At 39.0% G+C, this 12,306-nt stretch overlaps 1 protein-coding gene and 1 long non-coding RNA gene across 2 annotated transcripts; one reads left to right on the top strand and one right to left on the bottom strand.

Annotated features, from left to right (window-relative positions):
- Nucleotides 1–253: 253 nt before the first annotated feature.
- Nucleotides 254–1,697, top strand: LOC125488971 (piggyBac transposable element-derived protein 4-like). The gene is made up of 2 exons (XM_048623099.1): nucleotides 254–1,546; nucleotides 1,635–1,697. The coding sequence occupies exons 1-2, from the start codon at nucleotides 254–256 to the stop codon at nucleotides 1,695–1,697; spliced, it is 1,356 nt and encodes a 451-aa protein (XP_048479056.1).
- A 2,726-nt stretch (nucleotides 1,698–4,423) lies between these two features.
- On the bottom strand, nucleotides 4,424–6,302 carry LOC105395073. The gene is made up of 2 exons (XR_007266650.1): nucleotides 5,353–6,302; nucleotides 4,424–5,015 (listed from the first exon to the last, which is right to left on the bottom strand). It is a non-coding gene; the product is annotated as an uncharacterized LOC105395073 (long non-coding RNA).
- Between the last annotated feature and the right edge of the window lie 6,004 nt (nucleotides 6,303–12,306).

A 12,306-nucleotide genomic window follows, 5' to 3' on the forward strand; every position in this document is an offset into this window, starting at 1 on the left:
GTGACTTGAAAAATTTCGGTAAGTACATTATGATGCTTTATTTACAATCTTTATAATGTGTTTATTGATAGAAAACTTGTGAATGACTATTTCCAATAATCTATCGAATATAAAAATTGTTACAAAGTTGGTGGCTAATATACGACCATTGTCCGATTGTTGCCAAACCTGGTCGAAATATCACTACTATTTTATCTGTTTCTTGCCCCAATTTATTGATATTATTTTATGTAATTTTACAGATTGAGAAGAGATGGCGTCAAGCAAACCCTTGTCTGATACAGCGCTGCAAAGGATATTGGAAAATTGGTCAGACATTGACTCGGACGACGAAATCGACAGTAATATATTTGTACCTTCTCCACAAAACTCATTTTTTGAACCAACTGATGACATAGTGGAACGTGGATTAGAACGTATTTTTATGAATTCTGAGGAGGTTGAAAGTCCTCCTACTCCCCCAGTGCCAGGTGAAATAGAAATACATACAACAAACAGGTTAAATTTGACCATATCTAAACCAGTCAGGAGCTATGAAGATTGGAAGATGAAAAAAAATACACATAAAATTCCTAAATTTACAACCAAGTTTGGATCAAAAATTGCATATTCACATAAAAGTCAACCAATTGAATTTTTCGACAATATGTTTCCAGAGCAGCTCATAAATACTATCGTGACTGAGACCAATCGTTACGCCACTCAAGAAAAGCACATTTTCGATCCAACTAATCCAGCTGAAATCAGAGCATTTCTCGGCGTAATGATTATGATGGGCTTACATCCACTGCCGGATTATGAGCTGTACTGGTCAACAGACCGATTTTATAATAACCCCGATATTTCAGCGGCATTCAGTTTGAAAAGATTCAAGAAAATACTTGAAAATTTGCACCTGAACAACAACAGTACTGAAGCTCCCCGTGATTCCGTGAATTTTGATAGGTTGCACAAGCTAAGGCCACTAATAGATATACTGAATAGAATATTTATAGAACAGGCGGAAGAATCAACAGTTTATTCAGTGGACGAGTGCATGGTGAAGTTCAAAGGGCGGTCTACAATGAAGCAGTACATGCCCATGAAGCCAATAAAACGTGGATATAAGGTATGGGCTCGGTGTGATGCAAAGACTGGCTATTTATACGCCTTCGAAATTTATACAGGAAAACAGGAAACTCTGGATGAAGCTGGTCTTGGTTTTACGGTAGTGACGAATTTATGCCAGAATGTGCCGCGAAACTCTTTAGTCACCTTCGATAATTTTTTTACGAGTTGCAAGTTGGTTGATGTTCTGTATGAAAATGGAATTTTTTCGATTGGGACTGTCAGGAAGACTAGAAAAGGATTACCAGAGTTCATGAAAGAGAAACCTACAAACAAGAGAGAAAAACTTGCGAAAAATGAGTTCGCGGCCTTGACTAGTGAGCCTATAGTAGCTGTTAAGTGGCTAGATACAAAGGAAGTTACTGTTCTTTCGTCTGCGCATAAGTCATCGGAAGTAACCACTGTAAAGCGAACACAAAAGGACGGCACGAAAAAGGAAGTATTTTGCCCAAAGGCGATAGCAGACTACACATTATATATGGGGGGCGTTGATCATTTTGATCACTTTCGTTCGTCCTATCCCACAGGAAGAAAGTCTCGGAAATTCTGGATGCGATTATTCTTCTTCATGCTGGATGCTGCAATCATAAACTCTTACATAATATACCTAACAAAACACCCACAACGGGTTTCAAGTCATCGCGATTTCAGATTGCGACTAGCGAGAGCACTGATTGGAGATTTTACATGTAAAAAACAGAGGCAAATTATTTTTAAAAATAAGAGAGGCGGCAATTTTGGAGTGCCTGATGAAATTCGACTACAAAGTGTTGGAATCCATTTTCCGGAGGCGCAGGATACTTACAAGCGGTGCAAGTTTTGCTCAACCAAAAAAGAAACAAAAAGGTCGAATATAAAATGTTCGTGCTGTGGTGTATCTCTATGTACAAAAGGATGCTTCAAAAAATTTCACATGGCACTTAACCCAGAATCCTTATAGATACCATATATGTATTACTTACTGTCTAAATAAAGTCTTCTTTTTATTTTAATTATTTGATGCATTTGTTTTATTTTATTTTTTGTTTTCCTTAAATGGACAATGGTAACATAGTAGCCACTTTCTATAGTCGTAACCAGGCAATGGCAATATAATGACCACCCGTTTTTTTTTTCCTGAAATGCGGTTATAATAAAAAAAACATATGTACAATCCTTATTAGTCGTCTTTTTAATCAGTAGAAATCGAAAACTCATTATTTCCTAACCTATTAGCTCGTACCCGATTAAGGGTTAAAATCATTTATGCAGGCGGAAGTTATGCGTCAAGTCATCAGGGAAATGTAATAATAATTATATCTGTGTTGGGTTACATTTTGTAAAATCATTATGCATTCATTTGTAAATTCTCTACGGTGTGATCATTTAATTATTAAACAACCACTCTATGTGTTTTGTTGCAGAAAATTTTTGCTTCATTTATTGCAACCCCAACTACCTATTGTATCTTTTTTATGTTAGACAATGCTTTTTACGAGTATTTAATCAATGTTTGCTGTCACACACAAAATTTCCAAAACTCGTTGAACAAAAGTTGTTCAGAATGACCCCCTGAGTCACCGCCTTTCGGCTAAGTATCCCCTTTTTGCAACACCCTGTATTGTTTTAACATTCCAATATAAACGCTTAAATAAAGAAAAATGTACCCCCCATCTAACGCAGTCAGGTAAAAGTACTAAAGAGTAGGTACAAGCCATTCGTATCTTTATTTCACCTCGATTAGCTTAGCAAATGGAGTGAACACAAGCACATGCTGCGTGCCGGATATATTATCATTACCATAGACAGTATTGGTGGATATGAGACACGGTGTGAACGAATTTATTTCATAAATATAAGACACACATAGCAGTGTCAGTCACAGCTTTGCTGCTTTTATTTACAGATGAAAAGTAATTTAGTATTAGTATACCTAACGAAAGAATAAAATAGCTTTTATACTTTTAAAGTTCAGTACTCTAGTACTTATATGAATAATAAATAGCAAGCGATGAGATAAAATTGCAATAAAAAGGTGTAAATGCATCGCATGGCCAAAATAAAGCTGGTCCCTTCTATATTTTCATGTTGTGATGTAGCAGCTCTGCTTACCACTGCACGCGCCCTATTGTGAATATGACTACAAAGCGCCCGGCACGCGGGTAACTTAATTTTGAGTCTCATGTAGCGCAGTGTGCCGAATATGGAAAATTACCAACTTTAAAGTGTTTCAAAAAAGAAGTGCTAAGTAGGACGTATGTTCTCTTTCTCGTAAGTCAGTAAGAGGTGCGGTTTTTTTCTATGTGTACATTTGTACAAGGTGCTTTGTTTTGCTATGTATACCGTTTGTAAATATTTAGTTATCTATGATGTGGGAACTTTTATTTAGATGTATATTTTATGTATGTAACAACTGATGATTATATGTTGAATAAATATAGTATAGTAGGCGTAAATGTGTGGTACAATGGGTGGTGTAAAAATATACAGGCAAATATGAAAATAAACACTGAAACGCCAATCCAAAACATGAATTCAACCGCAATGGTAATTACCTACCTAAGTTTCGTGGTTATAAATTTAATAGAAGTGAGAATATACGTAGCGCAGATGCTCCGTAGCAAAACCAACTGTCTCTATACTACCTGTAATCTTCGTGAAGTTTGGACTAACCACAAATAGTAGAATTATGTCACGCCAGTGGCCTATTCTCTAAACCAATTGAGGGATAAATTTTCTTTCAAGACTAATTCACTTCATAGGCAATTAATTCCTTTTATAAACATCGATATCATCGACAGAGAAACTTTGAATTTATGATATCTATTGAATGCTCCAAGAATCGAAGAGAGAAAGTTATGCTTTGATGGGTAAACAAATTAATTTATGGCCGAATAAAGACTTGATAAACAATAATACCTATTGTAAATACTTAGGTATACAGTATGCATTGGTTTTATTTATGCAATATTAAAGTTGTAATGTAGCAGTTCAGCTGGAGCGGGTCTGGACCACCGGGGAGCGACCCCTGGGTGAATCGACCTCTCTGGCCTCCCCCGAGAGTAGGGGTTGGATGCTATATTAAATATGTACTTACCCTAATGACTACTGGTTTCCTAGTGCTTAGGGCTGGTACTGAATGTCTCTCGAATGGTGTATACCGGGAAGCGGTCCTAGGCTAGCTCAAGTCGGTGCCGGGCCTCTGAAGGAGTCTCCGGTCACCCTGGGGGATTATAATATGACCGTGAAGCGGTCCTAGCTATTCTATCCTTATTCCTGAGGCCCCTGGAGGGAAATAACCTCGGTAGGTGTACGGGATGGAAATGAATAACACGGATTACAATACACAACAATTAGGCGGGACTGGCTCCGCTTTATTTACAATAATAACTTATATGTCTAGTACTTACAGCTTGTAACTATATATTCACCACACAAATGCACAAATAAGGATATCTATTAAGTATCTAACTATTTAAACAGGGCCCTGAAGGGGCAAACGCGGATTTATAGCAAATAGTAGGAAAGGATAAAGGGTACAGGATCTCGGGCTAATAATTGCAGCCGCGCCGCGCTCGAAGCCTCAGTCACAACGAGGGGGTAACCAAGCTGCGCCTATCGAGACTAGATCGTCGCGACGCAGGCTATAGATACATAAATACAATAAGGGTGAGTGGGAAGGAAGCACGGGATGGGAGCTGATCAGACGCCGGAGCTGGAGTTGACGAATGGTGTCGGAGCGGCGGTCTTGCGGTGCTTTATAGGTGCGGCGGCCGTGCCGTCCCGCTTCCCCTCTGGTCACCCGGAGTGGTCTGTGCGGTGCCCCACCCCGCGGCGTTCTTGTTGTTGGCTCGGAGATGCGGGTAGGTGTGTGGCCGTTGTTGTAACGACTTCGTTACATTCTCCCCCCTCAACGGTAGAATTTTTACCTGATAAAAATTCACAAGATCTGTATACATATTGTCAAAGGGGATTATGCGGTTAAACGGTTATTTTTACGGGATTATTTGTGCATTCGGTATTATATCTTTATGCTATTATTACAAGCTACATTATTTCGGTATGCAGTATGCATTATTATTTATTTACTTTAGCAAAAACAAACAGGATTATAAGGTAAATAGTACATGAGCATTTCATCTTTGCTTAGTGCAGGTAAATTCGGACGGAAACGGTGTATTCGGTACTCTTTTCTATACAAAAGATTGTGAATATTTTGTTTTATGAGCATGAGCAAGGATAAAATGCATAGTTGATTTTACTTACATTGTGAGGTTATGTACAACTTATTGTGTACTCGGTATACATTTAACTTCTTATATAATATAGTTTCGGTTATTTACGGATGCAATTTACTGAATTCTTTACAATGCAGATAAATTAAAAGTTAAAATTTATCCGGCGCATGTGCCCTTGCGCTGCTGAAATTTACTCGGTTTGACACTTGACAATGAATTAACAACCAAAATTCTAACCTATGTACGTTCACAGAGTAACGTATTGGGCTGCGTTCAAAAATGTTACAATCCTTATTCTAAGTCTGAGCAAAATTTTTACCTGTGACTTGGATGTAAAAAGGTGGTTGTTATACGTTTAACATATCTGTGTGTCTATTATTTACTTATATTATATTATACTACGGACGGACGGTATTAAATGTGTGCATTTGCGTTTACATTTTTACCTATTTCTATATTTTTAATACAGATTGTGGTTTTTCGGTTGTACATCTATAATTAATTAAATTACTAATTATACACAGTTAATAAGATTTATACGGTACGGTACGGAATGACTAGGTCATAAATATATAAATGTTTTAACTTTTTACGGCTATTTATCTTCGATCTTCATTATTGATGACTGAGGGTAGGTTTGGAATAATCGGTTCGTTCGGCATCGCATGAGTACCGCGGCTAGGCACATCTGGCGATGGGTGATGACGTCGTCGGTAGGTAACTTATTGCTTCGGTTCGGTGGAATTTGGTTGCGGCGAGTTTGATGATGATGATTTTAGTCGTTCTTTGTACTTTTTCATATGATGAAGAACATCTTTGTACATCCCGGGCCAGTAATATGTTTCGGCAATACTTTTTAAGATTTTTGTCGTGCTTAGGTATTTCGTTTTTGCTTGTCCATTATGGTGTTGTTCGATAATCGACCTTCTTTTCATTGTCGGAACGCATATTTTCCATTGGGATTGTGCGTCTATCTTGACCCCGTATCTTGGAATTACAATTAGTTTTTGGAGTGAGCCGTTTTTAATCGTAAATGTTGGGTCATTTTCAGGGGAATTATGGGTTTCGAACATTTTCCTCTCGAACCATCCTTTTCGTTCCTGGATTGAAGCTGTGTCGGGATATCTTGGTGGATGTTGTTGATTAGGTATTTTCTTGTGCTTGCGGGATTTCGACTTTCTTGGGCCGTTGAATTTATTATTGTTCGGTGGTGTTGGTTCTTGTGCGACGACTTGAGGTTTCTGTTGGTTAGTTTCCTGGACTTCTTTCGGTGTATTTTTGGTGTTGTTTTCCCAGACTATTGTGGCTCCTGCTTTTCTAATGAGGTCTATACCTATGATGATTAGGTTTGGCGGTGAATAAGGTGGTAGCACGAAGAGTTCGTGTTTTATTTTTCTCTGCCGTATCTCGATTTCTGGTTCTATTCTGAGCTTCACGTCCATGACTCTGCCATCTGCGACGGTTACTCGCATATCTGTGACTTTTTCTTTATCGGCGTTTGTCGAGTTATCTTCATAGATATTTCTACTGATGTAAGATCTGGTGGAGCCTGTATCAACTAGTGCTCGGTACGTGATTCCTCCTATTTTCACGTCTTCGAAGATTCGGTATTCTGGTCGGTTTTCTTCGGCGGTTATGTTCGTGTCTCCGAACTTGGTTTCTCTTCTGCAGCAGTTGCGCGTTAGTTTCCCGAGGACTCCGCATTGGCTACAGAACAGTACTTGCCTGCCCCGGCATTCTTTGTGTGAGTGGCCTGCTTTGCCGCAGTTCCAACAGCACGTGGTCTTGTCGTATTTTTCGTGTATTTTACGCGGTTCTGGTGATTTTTCTGGATAGGTTTTCGGTGTCTGGCGGTGTCGGTCTGGTTGGTTGTTCCACTGTTGAGATGAGGATTCTTCTGTGATCTGCTCGTACTCGGCGGCCTGTCTAATTAATTCCCCGAGGCTGGTGAAGTCTTGCTTCTTGATGTAGTACTTGTAACTCGCGTTCATGTTCTCGTATATTCTTTCTTCTTTTTCTGTTTTTGTCATTTTCCCATACCTCCTCATCAGGGTTTGTATATCGGTCAGGTAATTGACGAAAGATTCACGGTGGTGTTGTTTGCGTGCGATTATCATCTCGAGCAGGTTCTTCTCGTATCCCGCCGGATAGTAGAATAGTTTGAAGTCTTTTATGAAGTCTTCCCACTTGTCCCAGGTGTCGGAATTATTTCTATACCATAATAACGGTTTTCCTCTCAGCACTTTCGGTAGTACCTGGAGTAATCGGTCCTGCGGAACGTCACCTGATGACGTCAGTTCATCCAAACGCTCGATGAACTCAACCGGGTCGCATGCGGTGTCGAACGATATATTCCATTCCCTCACGATGGACGACAGGTTCAGCTGGCTCGTGGTTTTGGTCTGGTCTTCGGATGTCATCTCGAAGGTCTCCTCCTCTTCTTCTCTGGTGTGGTCGGCTAGCTGTTTTCTTAGTTTGTCTACGGTTAAATTTACGGTCGGTAGCTTCCTTTCCTTGCTCTCCCTTATTAATTCCTCTTTACTAAGGTTATAAATCCAAGAAGTTGGCATTTGATTTTATACAAGTGTATTTCTCTATTATAAAACGGGGCCAGTTTACGATCGGTTAATATTCTTTTTATAAAAATGACCAACAAAAATTTATTTGCTCTTTACTTTGGAGTTGTAATTTTTGTTAAACGGGGTCGGTCGGTCGGTCGGTTGCCGGTCTATTTTTAGAATGATTGCGGGTAGGTAGTTAAATTGAACGGTAAGTCGGTCGGTTGGTTATTTCTATTGATTTACGTGTTATTACGGGTGGCTAAATAATATTAGATCTTGACGAAAATGAGTGGGTTTTTAAGTTGGGCGCCAATGTAATGTAGCAGTTCAGCTGGAGCGGGTCTGGACCACCGGGGAGCGACCCCTGGGTGAATCGACCTCTCTGGCCTCCCCCGAGAGTAGGGGTTGGATGCTATATTAAATATGTACTTACCCTAATGACTACTGGTTTCCTAGTGCTTAGGGCTGGTACTGAATGTCTCTCGAATGGTGTATACCGGGAAGCGGTCCTAGGCTAGCTCAAGTCGGTGCCGGGCCTCTGAAGGAGTCTCCGGTCACCCTGGGGGATTATAATATGACCGTGAAGCGGTCCTAGCTATTCTATCCTTATTCCTGAGGCCCCTGGAGGGAAATAACCTCGGTAGGTGTACGGGATGGAAATGAATAACACGGATTACAATACACAACAATTAGGCGGGACTGGCTCCGCTTTATTTACAATAATAACTTATATGTCTAGTACTTACAGCTTGTAACTATATATTCACCACACAAATGCACAAATAAGGATATCTATTAAGTATCTAACTATTTAAACAGGGCCCTGAAGGGGCAAACGCGGATTTATAGCAAATAGTAGGAAAGGATAAAGGGTACAGGATCTCGGGCTAATAATTGCAGCCGCGCCGCGCTCGAAGCCTCAGTCACAACGAGGGGGTAACCAAGCTGCGCCTATCGAGACTAGATCGTCGCGACGCAGGCTATAGATACATAAATACAATAAGGGTGAGTGGGAAGGAAGCACGGGATGGGAGCTGATCAGACGCCGGAGCTGGAGTTGACGAATGGTGTCGGAGCGGCGGTCTTGCGGTGCTTTATAGGTGCGGCGGCCGTGCCGTCCCGCTTCCCCTCTGGTCACCCGGAGTGGTCTGTGCGGTGCCCCACCCCGCGGCGTTCTTGTTGTTGGCTCGGAGATGCGGGTAGGTGTGTGGCCGTTGTTGTAACGACTTCGTTACAAAGTACCTACATATATAGGTTATCGTTAAGCACTTACTAACAGCATTGAAATATTAGTCGTCATGATTATACATTGAAACATCTAATGTGTGAAATTTTACTAATAAAATTTCATGTATTACGCTACAACAGTTTTGTACAATTTTGTAAATTTAACAAGTGGCTAAACTGGCCCTGTTATCCAACAAGCTATAGACGACAGGATTGATTGTCGGTGACAGCCTTTAGTGGACTCTTGGTGGCAACAGCTATTTTATACACTTTAATACACTCGCGACTCACGAGTATTAGTAGTAAAATGTTTTGAAAAATTGGATTTATCGGCATTGTGTGTCACACGTTACTCCTTTCTTTATATTTCCTTTCAGTGTGGTTGTGTGGTATATATTACTTTTAGTAATAAGGCCGCCGATTGTACTATTTATTTTCCTTTCTATGTTTGTGAAACTGTTTCTGTTTGTGTGCAATAAAAAGTATTTTATCTTTATCTTATCTTTATCTATGGGTGAAACTTTTCATTGCTCGCGAGTGTATATAGGTACTTCAAATTTCTTATTAATTGGTTCCGTGAATTTCCAACATAGAAGCCGCCTCGTTTAGGAACTATCGGAAGCTAAATTCTCGCAAATTTCCCGCACGCCGGATCAATAGACGCACCTGGGCAAGTGTGCGCTATCTGATTTAATGCCGATTAGGATTTGCTTCATAAATTACTTGCTACATTTATAGCCGAGAATTTGAATAGATCCACTTTTGGTCATTGTTTTTCAGTGAGTTTTCTTCATAAAATATTTGGAGGTATCATTGGACTTTGAGAGTGAAACCTTTGTGCAATGCGCATACTTACTATTTTATACGACTTATGTTCAATACGATTCGATTGTAGATTGTTGACATGGAGTAAAGAAATAAAAATTTAGTTTCTGTTTAGTGGACCACTTACACGATATATAGGTGAATATAGTATAATAATAACTATAATTTTATAAGTATAATCGTGGTCGATTATTGGACAGAATAACATTATAAAATAATATAATGTTAAACATTAAACTTGCCCTAATCTGTCCAACAATCTCACCAGCCTGCCAGCAGTTAGCGGTACAAAAACAAATTTTCTCATTAAGGGCCCGTACAGGGTGACGTGCCGCGCCAATTTTGGGTTTTCAATGCTCTTCACAGAGCACAGGCAGTGACACGCACACATGTAAGTTTGCACAGTGGGTCGATAAACTTTTACTCGCCAACTTTATTGACAATTATGTTCAAGTACATTTTGGGTGATTTTAGGGTAACTAAGTATAATTCTTACTTACACTGGTAGGCACCAGGAAAGAGTAGAAATTAATAGGGGTGCCACTTTACTCTATACTCGGAACCCGATTAGCTTTCTCAAACAAATGTGGTATTTACTTGTAGAAAGGTAACTAAAAGTATTAAAGTGTAGATAATAAGTTTCGGGCATCCTCCAGCCAACTGAACCCCGACGACAAAGCAAAGTAAATACATAGTGTCGCAAAAGGGCTATACTAAGCCAAAAGGGGATGACTCAAGGGGTCATTCTGAACAACTTTTGTTCTACGAGATTTGCAAATTCGCGAAAAAAAATATTCGTTTTCCATGGTAAAAAGTCACATGTCCAACAAAGTTTCTATGAAAAAGGTTTTTTTTTGTTAATTTCCAAAACTCGTAGAGCAAAAGTTCAGAATGACCCCCTGTCTTACTCCTTTTTATCCGACTGCCGAAGGAGGAGGGTAATGTTTTTTGATTGTATGTATGTATATATGTATGTTTGTCTGTTTCTTTGTTCCCTCCTGTAGCCTAAACGGCTTGATAGATTTTGATGTATGAGGTATTGTTAGAAGCGTATTGATGGCGCGATGGCTATAGGCTATGTGACGTTCCATTAAAATGTACATAGCGCCCTCTTGAGGACATAACGTGATGATCGAAAAAATAATAATTCAACTTTGTCGTGTAAGGTATCAAATGAAAGGACTTGATTTTCACATTACAAAAATATGCATATTGAAGGTATTTAAATAACAACACCAAAATTATTGAAATAAAAAATGATCATGAACTACCTACCGACGTAAAATTTCATAAAATAAAAACAACTAAAAAGTTACAAATAAAAAAATACAATTTTAAAAAACTAAAAACCTGACTGTACGCTAAAAACATGAAAACGAGTCCCAATGTTAATGGAAAGTATCGCAGGCGGGGACCAACTTGACCGCCACTCAAGGCCGTTTTCTAAGTAACATTCAGCTAAATGGTGAACCCTCTGCTGGTATAATTTGTTTATATACCGCTTTTTCAATACCTGTAAAAGTACATTTTTTGGCAGCATAATATTTTTACTTAATTTTAGGGTTTCGAACGTCAAAAGAAAAAAAGCAACCGTTATAGGATCTCTTTGTTGTCCGTCTGTCTGACTGACTGTCTGTCACCGCCCTTTTTCTCAGAAACAGGTAAAGATATCAAGCTTATATTTCGCATAGATGGGGAGTACCCCAAAAAAAATATTATGGTACTCCCTGTCCCACACAAGTAAATTGGGGCTTATATTTTTTCCAGTTATTTTGATGTGTATCCTTTTTTTTTCTTTATTGTTTTGTATAAGTATGTGTTTCTTTTCTTTAAATCTGTATTTTTTTGTTGTTGCTGTCTATGTGTCGAAAAAATGTATCTTTATCTTCAAATCACGCCATCTATCGTTTGTTTTTTTTGTGGCTACTGTCTATAGAAGAAATTCCGTCATTGACAATTTTACGTTACGAATTTATTTTTATTTATTTTATTTTTATTTTTACATTTTCGTGGAGAATCAACAGCATTTTGTTAATAAATAATTTCACTTATGAACACATAACAACTTGATGCCATTAACAGAATGAACTTAGTAAACCCAGTAAACCTAACACATCCAGAGGAAAAACAAAATCTCTTTCTCTCTCTCTGAAAAACATACTTAATAGCCCAAACTCGATGCTTTTAGCTATTAACATCTTTGAAATAAAATTGAGCCACCACCGTGTTACTGCCCTCATCAGATCCTCACGAGACCATACCTCAACCAGCACCAAGAGACTGTATTTTTGATCCCTAACCTAATGTTCGTGCGTATTGTCATCACTTAGATCCATTCGCTATATTCCTGCTCCTCATCAGACCTTTAC

The sequence above is a fragment of the Plutella xylostella genome, chromosome 9 (genome assembly GCF_932276165.1).
Source record: "Plutella xylostella chromosome 9, ilPluXylo3.1, whole genome shotgun sequence".
Taxonomy (NCBI): domain Eukaryota; kingdom Metazoa; phylum Arthropoda; class Insecta; order Lepidoptera; family Plutellidae; genus Plutella; species Plutella xylostella.

Excerpts from the sequence above, each read along its gene's own strand:
- LOC125488971 (XM_048623099.1), top strand. The coding sequence starts at position 254 with ATGGCGTCAAGCAAACCCTTGTCTGATACAGCGCTGCAAAGGATATTG. Across the intron at positions 1,547-1,634 it reads AGGACGGCACGAAAAAGGAA|GAAGAAAGTCTCGGAAATTC; the intron begins GTATTTTGCCCA and ends CCTATCCCACAG.